The sequence below is a fragment of the Metopolophium dirhodum genome, chromosome 1, assembly GCF_019925205.1.
Source record: "Metopolophium dirhodum isolate CAU chromosome 1, ASM1992520v1, whole genome shotgun sequence".
In the NCBI taxonomy this organism is placed as follows: domain Eukaryota; kingdom Metazoa; phylum Arthropoda; class Insecta; order Hemiptera; family Aphididae; genus Metopolophium; species Metopolophium dirhodum.
The window spans coordinates 56,219,368-56,244,796 of NC_083560.1; the positions used below are offsets into that span (position 1 = coordinate 56,219,368).

Below are 25,429 nucleotides of genomic sequence, written 5' to 3' on the forward strand. Positions count from 1 at the left end.
AAACCGGATATATTATGATTATTGTCGGTAGGCCGTAGTAAGAATTAGGAAGAAATTGTGTGGAACGAAAACGATGAATGATGATAATATTATATATATAATAATAATATTTTCACATTGATACTACTGTGAACAAAAAGACATAAAATATTAATATAATAACGTGTCACGTCTTTATTTATATATTACCGGCGTGATGCAGTAGAGACGGTGCATTTCCGGATATAAAATATTATAATTGACAAATTTATTCTCGCGGTCGAACTTAATATTGATTATTCTATAAAATATGCTAACCAAACAAAAGTTAAAATTATCGCGGTACGCTGTTACGAATTAAAAATACACACATATGTAGTATATTAACGAGTCGCCGATGCGTATACATAATATATTTGCATATAATACGTAAAAAGAAAACGCGGTGCGTCTATACAACGTTTGTAAGGCTTCTATATACCTAACATTTTTATATTATTAATAATTATACGTAAAAACATCATACACACGATAGCCGCGTATAGTGTGTCACTCGTGCGAACAATATAATAGGTATATATTATATAGGTACGTCCTATAATAATATAGCGTTGTAATTATCGCCGTGTGTGAGATAATGTTATTCGTTAAAGTCTGTTTACGACGACAACGACAGCGACGGCGATTATTGTATGGTAATTTTTATAGGAGTCTATACTCTGCAGCTATACATATTATATGTACGCAAAAGAGAATGGAGACGGTTTTTCTTACCATATATAATATGCCGCGGTCGTGTTTTTCTTGCCTTCCATCTTTTATTTTTATTTTATCTTACATCTTATCTCTTTTGTTAGTTGCACAAGAAAAGAAAAATCGAAAAATCGCCTTTCGTCTCGTAATTGGCGACTTGTATACCGCGCGCGCGCGCTCGCGCTAGTTTTGTTTCATTGCGTCATCATATTATTATACTAGATATTGTGAATAACAATTTATTGTGTATACCTTAAGCGTTTTGTACGGAGAATATATTATGAATGCAGACAAACAAAAAAATAAAAATAAATATGTATTATGAGGATCGTACCTACGAAGAGACGACGACGATAGCCAAGTACAGTTTTCAAATGTCCAAAATTCGTGACCAGTCGCGTTCTCTATTCTTCTTAATGAAAACATTAAAATATATTATTCATGTACTGTTTTTTAAACGTATATTATATTGTACACACATATTATATTACATTTACGATTTACATTATACAGTGTGTCTGATAAGTTTGTGAACTTTGTTAACGTTGCTTAGTCTTGTCGAGGTCTCCGCACTCTTCGAACACACACTGTTGACATGTAGGATTATCATCGTGTACGCATACTGCAGGGCCATATATACTTTGTACGTATTATATACACTACGACCATACTATAATATATGTAATGCGTCGCGTGTAGAAATAATAGAACTCGTTTTAGAAAATGAATTTTAGTTCGTATTATTATTATTATTATTTTCGTTTCTTCTTCTTCTTCTTATATTATTATTATTATCATTATTATTTTTATTACCACCGCGCGCCGGCTACGGCCCCGTAACTTTACTACACCGTCATCTTTATAATGATCAACATCATCATCACCGCGTATAGTCGTCTCCGTCGTCGTGATCATGGTCGTCACGAGGGCGTCTATTTCGCGTGTGCACGTTGTCAGAACTTATTCCACTCCTCATCGCCTCCTCGAGCCGGTAGTATGAGTCTGACCTCTTGACTCCGTACTCTGTGCCTGGATTGGCGTGTGAGAGACGCATGGACGTATCGCCGTACGTCTTTCTCTTCGTTTCTCTCTCGGAAAAATAAAACACCTGTCAATCATTGTAACGTGCGCGCATTACAGTACCATTGGGATATAATAATAATATAATAATGATAATAATAATAACGATAATGATAACAATAATATTATTATTATTAAAATTATTTTAATACTTCTATCATCCGACTATACTATACACATAATATACTGTACACACACGCACACACATACACACTTTCTTTAGTCGACTGACGGCTTGGAGCGTTTTTGTTATTATTATTATTTTACTCGTTTCAAATCGACGGAGCCCCGCTGTAAAAATTTAACCGCACATAATGCGTATGTATACATATATTTTTGTATCCAAAAAATACTAAATTGATTTATGGGAATATATTTTTTAAAATATATAGAAGGTCGACACCGCGCAGTAGGATTACCTGCATGCAGTCTGAGAGGAGATCTAAGTGCGGTTGACTCGGCGGAGGTTGTTGTAACTGCCTAGAGGGAATTTTGACGTATATTATTTTGAAAAATGTTAATCCTAAAACGTTCAAAAAGTAATAATAATAATAACAATGATAAATATTAAATTACATCGTTATTTATAATGATTTAAATATTTCTTCGTTGAATTATTTTTCTCAATCAATATTACTTAGAACGTTTTTTCCGAACGTGAATTATTCCACGTGGAATGTTGTACGTTTCCATTCGATTCTTATAACAGCTATGATATATGTAGTATACTGTAGTACTACATATATACTACATATGCTACCTATATGGTTTATATACAAGTTTCTTCTTTCGTTGTGTGAACACAAATCCAATATGTTATTATTTTAATTTTAGGTAGGTAGTTGAGAACGAAACACTACATACAATGTTAAAAATATGTGGAGGTCAATTGTTTTTTGTTCTTATTGTGGATTTGAAATATTGCACGTACCGGCGTATCTCTTCGGACATCGTCGTACACAAAATATATAGGTATAGTCGTGTTCTATACGCTATCTATGATAAAATATTACAAAATAAACACATTCGGCCTTATTTGTTGTAGAATAATAAACGGCGTGTTGTTCACGCACGTGCATATAAAATTTGATGACGGGTGATGGCACATTTTGTATTCAGTGTACAACGAAATACACGACATCTGGCAATACAAAGTCATGACGTGACCGGATTTTTTTTTCTTTCTGAAAAGCATTTGCCGATCGTTCCGATTTAAATATTTTTCAATTAAAATGACGTGGAAACCGATCGTTTTTAGGTCTTATATCATGCTAATATATAATTATCGATTTTCGATACGCGTTTTATCGATGATACCCCTATATAATATATAATATTTTATGCAGAGATGACTTAAACCACTCGCCTCTCAGTAATCTATTACTATAATAATGTATATAAAATACGAATAGTATCAAATAGTATTATGTATATTGTTGTAGATGTGTATATATGTAATTATAATTGATGGTATTGATTCGGAACAAATAAATAATTATAGAAATTTCATATGTATATACATATATATTTTATGGCCCCGAAACATATACACATATACGGTACACACACACACACTAGTGCGAGCGCGCAATATATATATATATGTATATAAGTATATAAAAAATGGTATTTTCTTTATTATCACCGTAAGTATAAAATAATGTATACGATTGCAGTGGTTTTAATAGATTTTTTTCCAAACTCGTAATTATCGCTTTCGAAATCTCCTCCCATAAATACAAATAAATACCCCTTCGGACGACAGCTCGTAACAGTCGAAATGGACATGACAGATATTATTTTTTTTCAACGTTTTACGCGTTTAAAAATACCAGTTTTAAAATTATAGGTTGTCTTGTCCGACTTAATTCTTTCTTCACACAGGCACAAGCACATCTATATACTTATACATACCTATACGAATATATGTTACACACACATAAAGGTTATTAAAAATATTATTTAGTCAGATTAAGTGATATATTTTGTATTATTATTACAAATTTAGTTTTTTTTTAAATTATCATGTACCTATTAACCTATTAATTCAACGTTATTATTAGGTATATTCGATGCATATCTACATATATTTAGTTATTATATACAATGTTGCTTGTACTATATATCGTAAAATCAATGTTAACGTAATATTATTGTTCGTATTTTTCAGGTAAATGGTGTCAAAGGCGAGATTGGCCTCCACCACTAGACGCCCGAGCGGCATCAGCTGCGGAAGCGGCGAAACGCGGTCTTCTGTATCAATCTGTGTTCCTCGGCGGTAGCCCAAATGATTACAACTCGTGTAAGTACATATAAAATAAATATAATTTATATTTATCTCAAATTTAATAGGCAACTGTTTTTTATATACAACAGCGTTATAATATAGGTTAATTTATTCAAAGTCACGAAAAAATGTGTCCCTTGTTTTTCTCTATTAATGACGGTTTTTTTAATATATATATGGCCATGAGTTAAGGTATTTACTGACCGTCAATAAGGGTTTGCTGCAGGATCGCCACTAAAATGAGCATTTGACGTGTACGTTTAGGTTTGTTGTGCCCTTTATTAAATAAAAAAAAAATGGAAAACCCCTGTCAAAGAGTATCAGGGGTAATAGAGGATGTAAAGGAGAGAAGGAAGGGGTGAGCGGGTATGAGTGTGGAAACATTTCCCGGTTTGCCAATGTTCGTAGTCGTTGCCATGGAAAACCTGGACCGCGCGAGCGCCGTGCGCCGCGATGCAGTCAACCAGGCAGCCATCCATCTCTCTCTCTTGCGTATATATATTATATATATTTTTTTTTTATTTGGTTGTCGGCGGCGATATAATGTTCGTCTTGCCATTTTTACTCCGCATACATTTTGTAGAAAATATTTGCTAACTGTGGCACGTGTATATACGTGATATCAATTAAAATATCTTCTGATGTCTACATTTGATTCGGAATGAAATATGAAACCTATTATATAATATTATATATTTTGATACGATTAACTAGGTAATAAATAAACAATGAACTGTTATAATACGATACGTCAGATAAATGTATACTTAGGTATGTATAGGCACATCAAGTTCCTATATATTTAATGTTTATTATTTAACAATAAATATATTGGACTCGATGGAGTTACATTATTTTTGTAACTTTTGTTTTCTTACAGGGAGTATTGATAAAATATAAATCTAGTATGTTTTAGTTTGTATATTGCGATTGTCATACGTTGTTACTTAAGTAGTATTTCATGAAATATTTTATTTTTGTATAAATAGGTTTACCTATCACATTTAAAAGTTTATTTAAAATACGTGTGGGTTACATTATTATTTTTTATTTAAAACTGGATAAGATATCGCAATAATGGTGTAAAGATGGTTGTGGTGGTGGTGCCTATAAGAGATACACAGAATAACGATGATAATAATCCCCCTAAGGGATAACTATTTGCGGTAGTGGGGTCCAGCTGGTCTCGAAGGAGCCAATTACTGTTGTTGCATCATATATCCCGAAAGAGATTGATTGACCAATCAACATATAAGTAGAAACTTTGAACATGAACTTAGAGAAACATGAAACACTCATCTAAAAAAACACCATTATATAATATAGAGTTTGAAAATTCAGTGAAAATTATGATCGTTATTGAACCCGAGAATTTGTTGCTTTTTTAATAGAATAATTTTATTTTTACGGTTTGTTGTATAATATTATATAGTAATTTAAAATATCTAATATCTATGTATCGATAATAACTATAAGACAAACGTGATACCTATAATAATAATAAATAAAACATTTTCGAATGCGTGAAATGCCGTCGGAAAAACAAAAATGACCATTGTCGAATGTACCGTAGCTCATATAAATGTATATAGAAATATCCATTTGTTGAGATGTATGTATCATGTATATAATATGTAAAGGGCTAGAAAGAAGTGAAAATACGATTAGCGGTACTTGTAACCGCAACCGACGGAACTTTTTTTCATTTGTACTTATTTTCTCTTTATACTTGCTGCATGTGACAGCTACTACGTGGGTTGGAGCGCGCGTACCGTTTTCAGGCTGACAACGGCAACGACGACGATGATATCAAAAACAGCCCATAAAGTGAGGAGGTCTCAATTATAGTATACGTATAAATATATATATATATATATATATATTATACCATTCAATAAGGGTAGGAATAGGGTGATTGTGTGTGCGGAATGGAGGTGTAGTACGCGCACCGGACCACTGGTAAAATGGAGGTGTGTTGGTGACAGCCAGGAAATGAACGAACGCTGGTCACCCCCTTATTCTCGTTTCGGTTTGCGTTAACTATAATACTATATCAAATAATATTGTAGTTATCTTAAGTTGGAGAAAAAATATAAAATAAATTCAGCCATGGCTTATATTAAATTTATTTTCGAAAAAGGGGACATTTTTTCACACGGTTAGAGTTGTATAGAGTTAGGCCAATGTTTTGGGTTTACCCCTATAATATAGAGAGGATTTGTTATCATATTTAATTAAAAAACAGATGTAATTTTATTCGAAGTGTGGTTGTTCTCATGGGTTTTCTTAATTAATATTTTAGAAGTAATAGCATATTGCAACCATTATTTATTTATATGTATATAGGCTATATAACACTACGCTCAAATAAGATAATTATCATTTTTAATAAAATTTCTCTTAAATTTATTTTTAATTAGGATGCAAACATTGTAAATTATGACTATGATAATTTACAACTATATTCACCGTACATCCTTGATTTTTTTCTCTGAAAATGTAATAAATATTGTTCATTATTCTGATATTGAGTATTATTTACGATCAATTTAAAATCGAAAACATATTCATAGGTACCTTAAATTACGCATTTGGGGCATTTTTATTATCCGATATAGAACATTCAGAAGAAAAAAGTTCATTATAAATCAAACGTTTCCTCGTTCTATAATTTGCAGAACGGAAAAGTATAAAACAGTCGTACCTACATTTTAAACGATTGGCATTTTTGTTCCCGTCTAAACGGGCTTAACGGTAAAATTATTATCTATATTGTGCAATTGCAGTTGTTCAACAGATGTATTATTTTATTTTTTCAAATAGAAGTACTAGTATAACGTTGTCATAGACCATAGTTTGTTTTAGAGTAATATTCGTCAGTGTATTCATGTTTTTTTATTACTAGCTGTTGTATGATATATTTACATTTTAATAAACAATCGTTGCAAAGATCAAAGTTGAAAACATATTTTTTTCTGAAAATGTTACGCGATCATCGCCAATTCCGTTATTAAAAATGTATTGATTCATTTTATATCCATATATGATGTAGCGTACCTATATATAATACATTCTTTAATCTTTATTATAGCCATAGATGGTTTACATTAAATTATTAAACTCGCTGGTCGCACGTTTATAATATATTCCATTATAGTCGGGGTCGTTGTCGGTCTGCAGGCATTTTTTGACCTTAATCATATTATATAGTGTTGGTGGCCAGATTCTCTCTCTCTCTCTCTCTCTCATTCTGTTATTTTCGTTGTTGTTGTTTTTTTAACTTGTTTCATCTCGAAGGCACCGCCACCATCATCATCATCATCATCATCATCATCATCATCATCATTATCATCATATTTTTGTGGTTAATTCTCTCTCGACATTAACGTTGATGTATTACAATAATATTCCGTTTATAAGACTTTCGAGTAATTTTTAACGCTATTATTTTATTTTTTAGTATGGACCTCAGGGGTTGAGATTTTTTTCTTATGTTTCTTGTCGCTAAACCCCTTAGTAAATTCTTTTAAACCACGATTAAGATTATTATGATTATTATTATTTTACTATATTACATATATTATATTATAGCGTTTATATAATAAAATATCTTTATAACTTACAATCGTTATTATTCAACAATGTGTTTACGGATTCAGTGAGGATAACTATCTAGCTTATAATATTTTAAATTACATCTAACTATAGTACTATACCTTACCCATTAGTCATTGTGCGCAGCATTGATTGCACTGCCTACCTATACCTATTTACAAGTTAAACTCATTATAGTCAATCATTCTCATAAAGGTCGTAATGTAATATTTATATTAATATTTTATACGTTTACATGTATGTAATCTCAAGTTGTGCACTGAGTTCGATTTCATTACTTGTTATTTTCTTTTTTAGTTTTAATGGCTGCCTTGTTCAAAGTCGTTGTCCATAAACTCGTTTTCTCTTGTCTGTTTAATATGCCGCCGCCCATTTTCTTTGACCAATCCTCATAACATATAACATCAACATGTATAGGTTATGTATTCGTAAAAGAAATATTCCTATTTGATTATTTATTAATTTTTTTAATATCAGATGACTGATGATCTAATCGATATTTAATGAATGATGATTATTAACGTATTCGATTCAGAACAATTAAAAATATCTAATAACTACCTACCTATATAGATTATTATATATGGGAAGGTTGCAATCTTATAAATAAATTCGTTTTACTACAATCTTAATTTTATTGAAGTAGGTATATAATTTTAAGTTGGAATTCGGCAATAGAATACTTATAAAGAAAAAATTCGTTATGACCAAAATCCCGTGTTTAATTGACGTGCAACAAAAACACATTAGGAAGGGGACACGCATGGTACTGCAGCTTAACTTATAATAAATTACGAATTCAAAAGTTGAACTCTGACAATGATACGGGACGACGGGTCCGCCACAACGACGCGCGGTCGAGAGAGATAACCCTTCCTTCCTAATGTGTTTAGGGGGTCAGTCCCTCGGATATAATATTGTAATCCAATCAAATACAAACAAACACCTAAACCCATTAGATAAACAGTTTTTACTCCTCACCGCCACTATACCACTACTGTTGTTTATTTAGTGTGTATGAGTCATTACACACTCTATGCTATATTATATGCAGCCGTATAATATGTTTATGTCCCCAACCACTAACTATTTCTTATCTGGCGCAGTGTGCAGCGTGGCTGTTTTATCTACAGTCAACATTAAAACAACGCACTGAATGCGCATTCTGTTGTTGTTGTTGTTGTTTTTTTTGTTTATATATTTACGTATTTGAATAGTATTATATACGTTGGTGAATTTAAATAAAATTATTATCGTCGTGCAATAAAATGTCGCAAGTCTCGTCGTCATCATTGTTAAAATCGATTTAGATTTGTTTTTCTACGCAGCTTAATTATTAGAAGTTAGCTGGTTTTATTTGTTAGGTACTGTAAGAATATAATATACGTCCCAGCTGAAAAAATGTTCAGCTTTTTGTTGAAAAACGGTATTCGAATAAAATGGTCTCTTGGAAACGCGCTGCAGCATCCAGCTACGTATACACGTGGTGGTGGGGATAGTGGAGGTCCCTTATCGGTCGTGTATATAGTGTTATCCGCCGTCACCACGACGTGTGTGGAACGGTAAAAGGTATATATATACTATAAGGGAGAGCAGAGTATGGGCAGAGATATTGTTTTGATTGTGCGCGTGTGTGTTGGTATGTGTATAAGTATACGTATATATGTATATTGTATATATTTATACGATGTGTTCGTGTGCGTGTGTATTCTGGCTGGCAAAGTGGGTAGAAGGAGAAATGCAGAGGGATTGATGAAGGGGTGGGTAGCAGTGATTGATCACCTTCTGTAGTGAATCTGATAGCGACGGTGCACATTTACCCACCACCAGTGCCGCCGGCGTGGGTGAACGGCGGCGGCTACAAGCTCTACGACCCCTAACTTCCGTAAAATTACCAATTGCACGCGCAGACAGACGAATTTATAACCGTAGGCTCTTTTCATTTTTTTTTTAATTAAAAAAAAAAAATCAAAAAGTATGGTACTTTTGGTATTTTATATTCGATTATTTTTTTTAAATATATGCATTTTAAGTATGTCTTTTCTACGATGCTGATAAATATCATTTTCTATTAAAAAATGAAAGGGTAAATCCAGTAGGATAAAAAATTGCATTTTTGACGTTGATCACTTACGTATAATAGTAATTAAAATAAAATGAATCGTTATGTTATGTTTTGTTTTATACATAGGTGATGCGAGTAATGCCAGTGTCGGCAGTGGCGATGGTACGGGAGAGGATGACGATGATCCCAGCGGTGGAAAAAAGAACCAAAAGAAAAGAGGTATATTCCCAAAAGTGGCCACTAATATACTCCGAGCGTGGTTATTTCAGCATCTAACGGTAAGCCAATATATATTTCAATCGTTAAACTTATAATGAAATCCCATGATTTTCTCGAATATGTTTCAAATAAATATTAAACATACTACACGACTTACTAAAAGTGCTTGGTTGTTTACTTTTCATAATAATTATTATTTAATACATGGATTTTAATGCCCAGGCTCTAAATTATAGCTACATCGTACTTATAACTAACTAAGTATTGTTATTATTATTATTGTTTTTATTATTATTTATAAGTAAATATTTTCCACGGGTTTGGTTGTGTTTGCATGCACAGTGATTTATGACGTATATAAAGAAACGAATAAACTGTATTATAACGCGCTACCTATAAAATAGTAATTATTTTCAACGCACGTTTTCGAAATTATGTCAGTTCATAACGTTTAATTGGCAAATGTACAAACTAATGCGTAAAAACATATTATATATTATAGATATTACATGGAGTATAAATATATGTAACCGTATCATGCATATTGTTTTGCGTCCGATTTAAATTTATGTACGTTGGAAAACATCGTTGGATAACAAAATGTTGATTTTAAACGCAAGGAGCATTTACTGTGTTGTTAAAATTCCAGTATTAACTTCCATGGGACACGTGTTCTTCCAGTAGAATTGTCATTGTTTGGAATTCTTTGTTTTATTATGGCACGCGAGAGAATTTCTGAAATTTAATTTTGTTCGCCAAGGGAGAATAAACTAGCAGTGTAATTTATCCATTTGGATACGGATGTTTGTCGCAGAAAAGTTTCCTCCAGTGAAACATTTCACAGTCGGTACCAAGACCTAATTAAAAACGCCCGAGTTGTGTATAACTGGTGGCAGTGACGTACCTACCCTCCTTCGTGCACCAGCCGCGTTCAGTATACTTGTCGTAAAAAGGGGTAATTAAAGGGCCCTCTTGTGCAAAAGGTAAATTTTCGTTTGAAATTAAATTTTGCATAACAATTAGCCGTTCCTACCACCACCGCCGTCGCCGCCATGGCGCTTTCGTGGAGTACCAGGTGCTTGGAATGTATTCACGTCCTTCATCTTGTCCTGAGGGGTGGAGCGAAAACTCTGTCGAGCTTTTCTCTGGGTATTAAAATTCATTTTATACGAACTCAAGGGAAATTATTAAACCTTTATGCTTTTTTACATTTCTTCCATTTCGGTTGGTAAATGATAATTATAAGCGATGGAGTGAGATCAACTAGAGAGTGGAAGAGAGTCAACGTGAAACTAAAAACCGAGAGTTCTGTTGCAATTACGTAACAATAATTTTAGGTATACTTATTCTTATTTTAGTACAAAACTTTTTGTCGTTTAAGATTAATTCATATTTTTAAATTAACGGAATAGGTACCTACACTTGTAGGTTTGTGGTTTTTTTTATCATGTTTACATTTAGTATGTCTCGCTTTAAACTAGTTAACTTATATCTGACTTAACGTGATATTTTTCTATATAAAATAAACTTACTTTACTTTAAACGGCTCTCTTTCTCTCTCATAAACAAAAAAAATTGAATTAATTTTAATATATTACTTTTGTTAAAATAACCGATGTAATTTCAGTAAATATGTAAATGTAATTTTATCGAGTTCACGCGTAATGGATAACCATATTTTATTAGACCGTTGCTGTGTTGAATTCGTTGTTTTTTATTATTATATTTGAATTGCAATTTTGTATACGAGACCAAAAAGTAACATTTTATTATTTGATACATTTATTTTTTTGCAATTTTGATACTCGACTGCGTTTTCTTTTCGCTCTATATACACACTATAAAAACTTCGCTTAATTTATGCGTGGATATTACATATACACGTTTATATATTTATATATATATGTATGTATATATATGCGGAAGAACGGGATATAGAGAGATAGAGAGAGAAAGAGAGCTAGCGAGCGAGGATGTGGTTGTGGGGTTCAAATGGACATTTGGAATTAGTTATATTTTTATCCTTCTCTCATCATATATATATATACCCACCCCTTTTTTCCCGTACCGGTCGGCACCATTCCCCGTTGCTGTTGGTAACACTGTGGGTATGGGTCGCACCAGCGACGCTTGCCCCCTTAAGCCTGATCGTAATAATTAAAATTCCTCGTTGTCCCGGCAACCAACTAACCTCTCTCACTCTCTCTCTCACTATGTTTCTCTCTTTCCAACACCACCACCATTCCACCTCACTCGTAAATATATATTTATATATACATACACATATGTAGTTATTATTCGTATATATGATTTACCGCCATTACTTTTGTGTGTAGTCTAGTCGCTTTTATGTCTAGTGAAACCGCTTCATGTCGCGATCGTCGTCAAACGCGCATGCCGCGTGTAAAATAATATGAATTACATATTCGGTATTAACGTCGGCTGGTGTGTATGTGTGTGTGTGTGTGTGTGTGTGTGTGTGTGTGTGTGTGTGTGTGTGTGTGTGTGTGTGTGTGTGTGTGTGTGTGTGTGTATATGGTGGACATGTCGAAAAACACGTCGACAACATATTTTTTGATGGGAACGACATGAATGAACGCGGTTAATAGAATCGTCTGGACTTGTCTAATGAGTTCTCCTCCTTCCACGGTACGCGGCGAACTGCAGTCTGAAGTATCGGAGACTGATTGAATAACCGACAGAGTTAAGTGGTCTATATTGAAGATCGACAGTTATAACAAAATAAAATACGATATTATTCCGGATTTTTTTTTTCTTCTACTTATTCTTCTTCTTCGACTTCTTCTTCGTGTTTCTTGCCTCTCCGGCGAGATAAGAACTTTTTTTAATACGGTTTTTTAAAACCGTTGTTGCCATTATTGTTTGTCCGTACCGATACATAATATTATACTATACAGGTAACCGAGTTCGTTATTTATTATCGTTTCATGTTTCGTTGCTATACAGTACATAATTTGTTCGATGCGTTTATATTATATACGAATATACAAACCAGCAATGATTCCATTTCGGAATTCGTGCAACGCGTATACAACATATTATGATAAATAATATTTAATAAGTACGATAAACGATTTGTGACGTTCAACAAATGCAATTTTTTATCGTTCCTGCGGGAGATGCGTCTTCGGCGAGTGGCGGCTATTATATTATATATGTATTGGAAGGTGCATCCCAATATTACGTACCTATACGACCGTATAATTACGACAATTAAATACGCGTCAATCGTGATGCATTCGTAGTGTATCATCACTGCATTGTTTTAACGCGTGTTCAAGTGCATATGTCCATCAACCATTGTTAGCGTCTTTCATTTTTATAAATTAAATGAAATTGGACCCCCCAGACGGATATTATTGTCATTACTCCAATTCACGTCTCTCCGTATCAACTGCGTTAGCCGGCCCCGAGCGAGATGCGAGACGGTATAATATGTAAACATTATTTATTAATGGTAGGTGGTCCTTTAGTGGCAATTAAATCTATTGAAACCGTACGTTTCGTTTATTATTGACATTACACATTAGAGGCATACGATATAATATTATGTATAATATGTGTGTATGTGTATTTAAATATTATGTTGTAGGAATATAATGTGACGATTAAAAACTTTTCGCGTGGTTTTTTAGTTACGCATACGCATTAAACATTAATTCGTTATTGAAATATTCATTTTTTATTTTAATATTCTACAAAAATTTGTTAAGTTTCTCTGTTTATATTTTATTTTCAACGGGTTTTTAACCACTTTTCACGGAATTTATTATATTTTATTTTCATATCCCATTTATACACCTACTCTTTTACGAGCAATGAGCATGTTCTGATGGGGGACGTATTATCTTTTATGAGCGAAGATTTACCCAACAACATAAAATAAATAAACGAATAAAATAATCATAATTCGTGTATAATGATGACTAATTTCATAAAATTCGTACTTACTGCTTTCTATCGATTTCTTCTTCCAAACAATAATAAAAAATAATATATATTTACGCGTATACTATTTACCATACATAATTATGTTAACGATGATATAATAATATTAAGGATACCATAATAATAATAATAATAATAATAAATAATAACAATAATTTATTATTATTATAATCATTAAACACATCCATAATATATTTCGTATTAATTCATTACGTGTGTGTAGTATATATAATATACGTGTGTGGTGATTGGTAATTCAGTTTTTTTATGTGTCGTAAAATATTACGGGTTACATCAATGTTGGTTCCGATGCTTAATTTTATAACTAACCAGCCGTGTTATGCAAATTTGATCTAATGATAAATTACGGTTTGTCGATGTAATACGTGTGACCAGCGGTGGAGTTGTGATCAAAAACAGATAATTTCCGACATCATTGCTAATTGGTTAAAAGCGTGTTTGCGCATACTAATGTACGCGTATATACGCGTATATACAGACAAGTGTAGGTTTATGGTACACATTCACGATGTACTTTTTACGGTTAAAGTCTTACAATTTTCTGTGTTTCATTACCGCCGTATTGTAGTTCTGTGCATTTTTGTAAACCCAGTATGTGATGATAGGAAATTACATTTTGCTTAGGTATTGCGTAGTGGAATCATTTAATATTTCAGTTTAGGTTTTGAATTTTTTCTGCCCCAACGCATAATCGAATTATATTTTTAAGTTATCAATTTATTTTTCGAACTACCGTTTTGAATACCCACTTGGGATGTATATTCGTTTCGTTAAGCGAACAAAATTCACATTTAAATATGCTCTGGGTGTGTATATATTTATATTCTATGTATAATGCATATATATATATATCTGTATATATTCGGATAAATATATATATCTCCGTTGTGTGTATATATATACACGCTTTTATCCACGCGCATTCAATCTCGCTATCGAGGGTAGAGATAAAGAGAGGGGGTAACTTTAAAAAGAGCAGGGTAGTGATAGAGTGAAAGGGGAAAGAGGAAAGTAATTTATGGGTTTACATCAGTTGTTGGCTGCCAAGATTAATGGCTCACAGTTTCTCCACTCCTGGTCTTAAAGTTTTTCCTTTTTTTCCAGGGCTTTTTTTTTTTTATTCTTTTTCCGAACCATTTTCGCTGCTGCCCCCGACGAATCGTCGGCGTCCAATGCACTCGGGTTGAATTGAAATTCCTATCGAACCTTTCAATCCCCTTTTTGCCGGACAAATTTAACGGCTATACGCCTATGCTCTCCGTATACTCATTCCAATTTTCAATATACTCTGTTTCTTTCTTTAGTGGCGTTCTCATTGCCCTGCTATTTTCCCTTCCCGTCCACTGTAGTTGCTTGAAAACTGTTTTAACCGCGGTTATAGCGGCGTCGTCGTTCAACCGCTTCAGTGTTTCGCGTTTTGGCTAAAATCGTTTTATTTATACTGTAATAATTTATTTCCAGTACTAAGCAGCGATACAGTTTTATTTTTCATTCAATCGTTCGTAAAATCTGAAATAAAATCACTTTCCTGATGTAAATTTTGTTTCAAAATTTAATTTATCTACCAAAGACGAATTTTAATTCATGTATATTCTATGTAAGTAAGATACAACTATAAACAAAATATTAAAACTGAATATTTTTTGAACGAAATCGATAGTGAAATAAATACGTCAAAGTAATAGTTTATTCATCAGCGTTATATTATTATTAGTAGTTTCATAAAGGTGTGTAGTATCATGAAATTCAGATTTATTACCGATGTTCATCAAAAGTAATTGTATCCATTACATTATTATTCATATTTATATATCATGGTCATCTGTTTAGGGTTTTACAATGCATAATGCATTAGGTACCGACTGTGACATCATCAGATTGGTTAATAGTATTATAAGATTTTTTATTCGATGTGTAAAACTATTCTTCGCCGATAAATTTTTATTACATTGCATATTATTCAGGTATGCGCTGATTTTCTACCTGAAATAAAATCAAAGATGACCATTGTTTAAGCTTTGTTTCCAGTTTGCTGTTGACGCTATTCTAATTGGCTATTGTAGGACGTTTTCCGTTGTGATTGTTTTTAACAATGGCGCGGTAACCGCATTTCATTGTGATTACTCGTTATAACGTGTATGTTTAAAGGTGCGTTTACATTAGGCCGCGAACGCGAACGAACGCAAGCGAATGCTACCGAACGAACCAATGTAAACAGTTTGCCGAACACGAGCGAATGAGCGCCGAACGATTTGTTCGCGTTCGGGGACGCTCGCTTGGATGGCGGTACGATCAAAGAAAACGCTCGTTCAGTTCGAACGATATTCGGCCGTCATTTCTAATTCGGTCGTGCTCGAGACGGTTACCACGCGCACCGCCGTTTTTTTTAATTAATAATTATAATATTAAATTAGTTTTATTTTATTATTTTTTTATATTTATAATATTATATTATTAAAATAATGGATTGGACGGATGAAGAGTGTCTACTTCTTATTGATTTATTTAAAGCCAGACCAATTTTATGGGATCCAACTAATAGCCAATATAAGATGGCAAAAAAAAAAATCGACTATTGGTCTGAAATAGCTAAAGAAATGAATAGAAATGTCAATGAAGTGAGGAGGAAAATGGATAGCTTACAAGCATCATACAGAAGGGAACGTCGCATTGAAGGAAGCACAAGCCGTTCCGGCGCTGGAACCGATGAAGTGTTTCGTTCCAAATGGTATGCTTTTAAAGCGATGCAGTTTTTGAAAGACAAATTTTTGCCACGAGACACTAGAGATACCATTGCTGTAAGTACATTCAACTTTCAACTTCTACTTTCTACTTATAGTTTTTTTAGATTTTATGCGTAGCGAATAATGTATTAATTTTATGAAGATCTGTATTCATATTATCTACAATTTTCAAAATATGTCGTGTTAATTAAAATTACAAAAATATAAGAAAAGTCATATTCATGTCCGTATAAAGAAGTTTTTGATCTGAAACATGTATTCTATAAACGTAATATTTAACATTTTAAAATAACGTTTATTTAAAAAAAAAATGTTTTTGGTTTCCTGTTTACATGTACAATATAAACTATTTATATAACTTTTTTTCATTTAAGCTATGATAAATATAAATAGATTTAAGAACTAAAAGTTAAAAATAAATTATTGTACATAATTTGTACCTATTTATAAAGTTAACCTTTTTTTTTATAATTATATAATTTTAAATACAAATTAATGTTAAGCTAATTCTGTTTGCCACGAAACTGCACCATTTCCACAGAAATACTCTGCAAATTCATTTCTGTTTTCCTCTGCCAATCGTGAAGCTCTTCTTCCCACTCTTTCTAATGGACGTAAAGTATTATTGGTTTCTAGTCTCCAAGATCCAACAGTATTATGTCCTTCAACTTCACGATCAAAAAAATCTGGCGGTGAATATGCATCCCTCGATGATTTATTTTTTCGTAAATAATTGTGTAAGTAAACACATGTCGTGATTACAAGCTCTGCTTTGCTTGGTTCAAGTAGCATTGGTTTTCGAAGCACTCTGAACACTGCCGATAAAATGCCAAAAACGTTTTCCACAACTCTTCGGGCTCTAGACAATCGATAGTTGTATGTTCTTTTGATTGATCCTTTTTCATGACTTCCGGGATAGGGTTTAAGTATATTTACTGTTAAGGGGAAAGCTTCGTCGGCTACAAACACATATGGTACTGCTTTTTCTCTCCCATTTAAATTTTTTTCTGGTGGAAGTCTCAAATCATTTTCTTCGAGTTTTTTAAAAAACGACGTATTTCGGAAAACCCCTCCATCCGAAATTCTGCCCTGGCAACCGATATTTGCGTACAAAAAATTATAATCAGCATCAACGATCGCCATAAGAACGATACTAAATGTTGATTTATAATTAAAGTAATCACTACCACTTCCAATAGGTGCCTGCAATTGCACATGTTTTCCATCAATCGCACCAAGGCAATGTGGAAAGTTCCAAGTTGTTTCATATTTTCTGGCAACATCTAACCACTCTTTTTGGGTTGTTGGTAACTAGAATAGTTTAAAATAAATAAACAAATTTAATCTATTGTTATACGTATGTTTAATTAATTACTATACAATTTTAATTTTTTTTTATTGTTTTGTAATATTAATTGAATGAAATGGAACGAATACATTTTCTTAAAGTACACATACTGATACTATGATATACTATTATTAAATATTAATATAGGTACTTCCAGTGACGGATTTAGGGGCAAGCTAAAAGGCTTATAGCCTAGGACTACTTTTTTTTTAATTAAGGGCTATTATTAATTTATTATGTATCCAGAAAATTAACTTATAGTTTTAAAGTAATTAATTCACTTTTCATGTTTAAATTAAATTTTTTTTATTATAATTCACAGCCAGATCATAGTCAATTATTGGAAGATACAACTATAATCGATAATGAAACTACTATAGGTGAATGTATGGAGGAAACTGCAGGAGAATCACAACAACCACTGCAAGAGCAAAGAAAAACATTTGTTTCCCCCAAAAAAATAGCAAGTAAACGCAAAAATGCAAATGACAGTGACAAAATTATGATTCAAAATTTACAAAATATTATGCAAGATATTTCTGACAGAAGGCAGTCAAAAAAACAAAAGAATGATAACACTCTATTTGGAGAATTTATTGCGAGCAAATTGGAACAGTTTGACGATCGCACGAAAACAATATTACAACATCAAATAAGTACACTAATATTTAACGCTGAATTAAGCTATAAGTTCCAACCACCAACTAATCAGTCTCAAGAAACTAGCAGTTCACAAATTGCAACATCATTGCCACATCTTCATTCGATATACTCTATTCCACCACAGTCAACTGCAGAAACATACCAAGCTTCAACATCTTCGTCTTCTATGCAGTCACCGTATTCTGCTTTAACACCTTCACCAACTCATCATTCTACGTTTTTAACTCAACCACAGTCACTGGACACATACTTTTCGTCGTCGTCGTCTTCACCACCTCTTCATTCCATGCCCGCTGCTCTGTCTCAGTCACCACAGCCACAGTATATGCCCAACAACTTTACTGATAATTTGTAATAACAAAATACTTTTAAATAATAAATATTATTCACATGTAGGTATAAAATAACAAAAATTTTAAAGAATAAAATTAATTCGGTTAATAATTAAAATGTTTATGATAATGTTAGGGTTATATTTTTTTAAATGTTTGTGTTTATAAACATTTAAAAAATTTGTTATTAATTGTATCAAAAAGTTGTTTCTTTTTTTTTTTTAATTATTTAATTTAACAGTATTATCCAAGTGCAAGATTATGTAATGAAATATTATGTCTACTACATTTTATATCTGTTTTATAATAATAAATATTATTTGATGACTAAATTGAAAATTCCTACTTCATTATACATTATCATACATAAATATTAAGTATAAACTAATGTACTTATAAGCAAAAAATATACGTCAACAAATATTTACCTTAATATAATCTTGTAGTTCTTCAATTATTGCAGCGCATACTTCCGGAATTATGGACGAGATGGATGATTTTGATACTTTAAAGAGTAACGATAAACTTGCAAAAGAATCACCTGTGGCTAAGAATCTGAGAGTTAAAGCTAGCCTTTCATTTGCTGGTATAGATAGCCTAAACTGTGTATCTTCTTTTTTTATTTTGGGTTCAATAACACTGAGTAAATTGTTGAAAGTTTCAGGAGACATTCTACAGCAGTTTTTAAAATGGTCTCCGTCTTCATTTTTTAAGTCATTAAGTAACATACTACCACTATATAAATTTTTGTTCCGATACAGCGATCGCATCCACCAACGACGTCTTTTTCTTTGTTTTTTTTTCACCAATAATTTCGTGGTAATAGCACACGCACAAGCTAGTAATATATCATCGGCATCTTCACTTGACGACATTTTAAATAACAAAATATATTCACCAAATAATTTAAATAATTTAAAAAGCAACACACAGACAGTACACTAGTTCACTGGAGAGTAGTGTGCTCATCACTGAATATTTCAAACCAAATTAAAGGTTCAAAACGAATTCCAGAGAACAAGCCCGAGCGGTGGCGAACAGTTCCGAACACAGTAATGTAAACAGTTATGCCGAATTCGCGTACGAATGTGTTCGGTAGAAATCATTCGCGTTCGTTCGCGTTCGCGGCCTAATGTAAACGCACCTTAAGAATGCAATGACCTTTCTTGAAATTACTTACTTCAGTATCTCTTAAATCAATAAATTAACCACTTCGTTTTCCTTCATACAAATACATTTGTATACACCTATAATAAAATTATAATTCTTGGACTTAAAAGCAAAATAATAAAATTATTAGGTTAGGTTAGTAGATTATAGCGGGTAAAAAAAATCCTTTTTTTTATTTGCTCCGGAAATAATATTAGAATACATCTTATAAAACACACTATGTGTTTGTCCTTGCCTATCTTACGATGAGAGTTTCCTGATGTTTATATCATTGAGATCATTTTCGATTCGGTACATATTTGTACATTATCATTTTTATGGCACCCGACTGTAATAACTAATAACAAATAAGTATGATAATCGTTCGCAAAGGAGTATATTGTTAGTGTCAAAAACCGATTAAATATAAATGACAATATTCATACAGCAGTACATTTTACCTGTTTAAAAATATTTTAATATCTATATTAATAGTAATTCGTTGATAAAAATAAAGTTGCTTATTTTGTTTTGAAGTTGTGTAAAATATATCGAATTATTTTTATCGCAGGTGTATACATATAATGTATAGATGAGAGGGACATCGTACATAAGTCTCCGTTACGATATTCTTACGTTTAAAACCATAAATATTTATGAACGGTTTCGTTCTGAATATGATTGCATTTTAATAAGCATACTGCACATGCGAGTACATACTACATACGACTGGACTAAATATTATAATAATAAAATATACCTGCCTACGTAATTATATATAAATACGTCCCATATTATTTTTTATTAGGCATGCCTATAAATGGAAGTTAACGTTTGATTAGCTATCTAATTTCTGTTTATTTAAAGACGTATTATTATACACTTACATAACTAGTGCGTGTTTATACCGAGTCTATCACATTGAAGTGCATATAACGGGAAAGCTTGCTAACCCCGTCAAGATTTACGACCAGATGCAATATTAGTTTTATAGCGTCGTAAATTTAACTGGACAGAGAAGGGAAAAAACAAAGTACCGAGGGTTTTTCTCTTTATCGCGTTCACGCGTTAGGACACCAGAATTACAGTACCTGTTCTCACACGTTTCATTTATATATATATATATTATATATATTTTTAATAATATAGTTAGGTACAGTACCTGCCACCTATATTTTGTCAATTGTCGTATACAATGAAAACCCCCTATTGCATTTTATTGCGAACGGCACGATTGTTATATTAATTGATAACCCATAGTATGACGATAACTTCAGTTTCGTCAAGAATCGCGTACAATATATCTGATACAGTATACCTACACAATTGTAATCACGGTTTACTTATTGTAACGTGATAATTGCATACGGATCGACGACCCATAACCCTCTACAGTCTATACTATTGAAAATCTACAAAATTGCGAAAAACAAAATCAAAAAAGTTTCTACGTATAATAACAATCCCCTAATCGTTGTCTTTATAGTAGTCGTGGATTCGATGTTAAAACAGGGGTTGAATTTTATGGCGTATACATCCGCCTTGGATGGATTTTTCCGTATAGCCTGTATTGCATCTTGATGGGATTTTTACGATCCCAGCCTTTACCTTGATGTAATAACCCGTGTTTTGATCGGTGAGTTCCTGTTACACGGTCGTAACGACAATAAATTTACCAGATAAATAAAAAGTAATGGGTGAATAATCATTATTTACCTTCTAAATTGATAGTGCGTTACTGCCGTCGTAACACAATATAATCGAATCATGTTTTATATATTTTTATTTTTATACCTAAAGGAAACCCGTACACGTCTATATAATAATAATAATAACGTTATTATTATACAATTCTTTTTTCCTCTCATGTGCTGTGTAAAAACTCTACATACATTCATTTAGATTAAACCCGATATGGTATAATAATAAATAGCACGCATGTAAAGCACGCGAAAACGGGTTTCGTCCTATTTGTGCGCAAACTCCGGAATTATTATTATAACATGTGAAATGGTGATGAGGTGCGCATAATATGCGTATATATACGAGATAGCAATCCGGAGAGGGGTGCGGAAATTGCTTAGGAAAACTGCCTCGGCGAGGGCGATTCTATGAATATGTGAATGACTCAACGACGCATCAATGCGGCCGCTAAGAGTCGTCCCTCTAAACTGCCTTCTAGCAGCAGCATCGCATAGCCGCGCTATACTATTACATTGTAGTAAAAAAACCTTTTTTCCATTTCTGTGTCGTTTATCCGGAAAGGAAATAGTCACCACGACTCCCCGAAGACCCCTTTCTTTTCCGCCGATCCCTTGCTGTTGTTTGTTATATTGGCTGAACGAAGAACGGAATAGCCCATCTACGACGCGAGCTGCGGTTTATACTTCTCAGGAAATCTTCGTGTGTTATAGTTGTTAAAGGAAACGGCCTCTATATGCCATCATAAAATATATTTTGCCCTTTTCGTCGTTTGGATTTCTAAAAGCTATAATATATACGTTTCCCTAAACGGCTTCGATAGGTAGATAATAATATAATATATGTATGTATTTAAAATTATATACTGCATTTATGCCATTTAAGTTTTAATTAATTAAACATTATTATTATTATTATTATTATTATTATTATTACGATATTAATAATAATAATTCCGATTATTCAATCACATTTGAGTACGGTGGTTTTATACGCGCAATCAACCTGTCCTTTTCAACTTTGCCAGCGACGGGTTCCCGCGGGTATACGACGGAAAATGTTTATCTCGGTGCTTTCACTGTCGTGTCGTCTCTCTCACTTTCTCTGTATCTCTCTCTCTCTCTCACTTTGGTTTAAAGGGTCATGCAACTGGCATTCGTAATGGGTCCTAAAACGGCGGGGGGATACACACCCCCGGGGGCCCCTAGAGGCTTCAATCGGGCTCCATTAAACATTCAGCGACCGTCGTGGATATTTGGGATTCAGTTCAAAAACGGAACTACGTGCTCACAGGCCTATTTTTCGGAGTTTAATCTTCGTGCTTTATCAGCGGTTTCAAACGCACACACTTCTCCCCTTCCGTTTTTATTTTGGTAAATGACCCTCGGAATTAAATTTAGATGCACGCTTGTCGTATCAGTGTTTAAACAACAATTCGGTGCAGGTTAAGTTCGTATTCAAACATTATTGATGTATCGCTAGTTATTTATTCACCAGCACGAAAAATTGTATTTTAATTATATATCAAAATCTGATTAATAGCAAACATACTTAACTATAGCTGACTTCGTGATAGTTGAATTACATACATTTAGTTTAGTATTTTTTATAAAATAATTATTAAATTTAATAAATTTAATTTTTGAAATATAAATACCATACCATAATTAATACTATATAATATTAATTAAAAAAATAATTACATGTATTACGATAATATATATTTTGAAACATATAAAATCGTATTTTTTGTAATAAATCATTATTTTAACGTTAAGCCAAACTAAATTGAATAACATCTATAGCTTCTAACTGACGGCGTAAAATAACTACACAGTACACGTTTCGAATAACTCTAAATCTATATAATATTATTTTTGCTAGTGTGTTGTATAGGAAGTATGGGTACCTAGCTAGTATGTTATTACTGATCGGATATTTGAATCACATATTCGGGTTTTTGAGTTACACTATTATATACATAGAGCTGTCGCGTTGTAAAATATTCGTGCACATTCTTCCATCTATTTTTATACGCTTGTATATTATATATTTTCTTACCGATAGGGAAATATGTGAAAAGAGGGGAACCAATATTCCCATCGGTCTGTATAGGCAATGCTTTAATGCTTTTATTGCTTTTCCAACGAGCTACGGGGATAAAAAACCTCTTCCTCGATCGTTATTGGTCTCGTCTACCGACAAAAAGGGGGTATACATCACGTTATGAAAATGATAGAAAATTCCTTCCCGGCATAATATCATATCGTGATTTTATTGCGGAATACCTACCTTATATATATAAACGTACGCCCTTACGATACATAAAATATAATAACATCGTACGAGTTTCGGTTAGTTATTCGATATCAATTTCGGAATAAAAATGCGTTTGCTCCAATATCCCACCGGTCGTAGTGTTGCCATAATAATAGTAACAATAATAAAATATTAATAATTGTCTCGGCGGAGGAATCGACTGCGTATGCTCTCGTTATACATTTTTGTTCTAAAAATAATTTGCTCATAACTGTACACGCGTTACGTTTGATATATCGGATGTCACGTGCCGTTTGGGCGTTAATGGTGCTGTATACCATGGGATACGCCTACAAAGTTGAGAATAATTCTCGCGAACATCGATATGACGGTGCAACGGAAATGGCAACGCTATACATTTTACAAAGAGGCGTTGATATTACTGATTTTTCCCTTCCTATTATTGTACGTGATGTTTTCAAGAATAATGGAGATGTCGTATAGAGCACGCGACCTCGACAACGCATCATTATACAACAAATAACATATCCTCTACCTCGAAGTCACTTGTCAAAAGTGGGCGGCTTAGAACGCCTCCGGATCCAATTGCAAACCGTTTTTTTTTTTTTTTTTATATATAATTTGGTTCGAAACGTCATCGTGTCTGAGCTTATTTAAACACAGTTATAATACTATTATACTATATATATTATAAAAAAAGGTTTGACGACGTATCATTAAAAAATTACTATTGAACTCTTATTATACTCTACAAGTATAATATTAACTATATCGTTTTTAAAGAAATCGCACGCAAACACAAACCGATTTTTTAACAGTTTAGGCTAACTGTACACGGATATAATGTAGACGTAGGCACAGCGTTGATATGTGTACTATGTATGGGTATATGTCAGATGTTTCTATAAAAAGGATTTCATTATATATACCGTTATCGAATAACTTAATATTTTTTTTCCAGCATCCTTACCCATCGGAGGATCAGAAAAAACAACTTGCTCAAGACACCGGTCTGACTATACTTCAAGTCAACAATTGGTAAGTCGACATTATCTTTCAGATCGCCGTTAATATATATTAATGTGGCGTACTTCAAAAACCATTACGATACAATTTGTGTTTTGTTTTTATAACTTGATTTCGACGTTGTCTCATCATTGTCTATTTTACGTGCATACACGTGTGTATATTATATTATTATATTATATTATGTTACACACAGAT

The 25,429-nt window shown here is 32.7% G+C and overlaps 3 protein-coding genes across 5 annotated transcripts in view; 2 read left to right on the plus strand and 1 right to left on the minus strand.

The window, feature by feature from the left end:
* The window catches only part of LOC132937050 (homeobox protein homothorax), a 102,519-nt gene that overhangs the window by 51,075 nt on the left and 26,015 nt on the right, over positions 1-25,429 (plus strand). For all 3 annotated transcript variants that reach the window (XM_061003878.1, XM_061003879.1, XM_061003880.1), the window contains 3 exons: positions 3,983-4,114; positions 9,906-10,057; positions 25,167-25,243. In XM_061003878.1, coding sequence (XP_060859861.1) covers positions 3,983-4,114; positions 9,906-10,057; positions 25,167-25,243 — 361 coding nt within the window. The remainder of the gene's footprint in view (positions 1-3,982; positions 4,115-9,905; positions 10,058-25,166; positions 25,244-25,429) is intronic.
* Positions 16,308-19,436, plus strand: LOC132936926 (uncharacterized). Its single transcript, XM_061003736.1, has 2 exons — positions 16,308-16,786; positions 18,403-19,436. The coding sequence occupies exons 1-2, from the start codon at positions 16,451-16,453 to the stop codon at positions 19,096-19,098; spliced, it is 1,032 nt and encodes a 343-aa protein (XP_060859719.1). The 5' UTR covers positions 16,308-16,450; the 3' UTR covers positions 19,099-19,436.
* LOC132936925 (uncharacterized) lies at positions 16,794-20,245 on the minus strand. Its single transcript, XM_061003735.1, has 2 exons — positions 19,504-20,245; positions 16,794-18,043 (listed from the first exon to the last, which is right to left on the minus strand). The coding sequence occupies exons 1-2, from the start codon at positions 19,948-19,950 to the stop codon at positions 17,231-17,233; spliced, it is 1,260 nt and encodes a 419-aa protein (XP_060859718.1). The 5' UTR covers positions 19,951-20,245; the 3' UTR covers positions 16,794-17,230.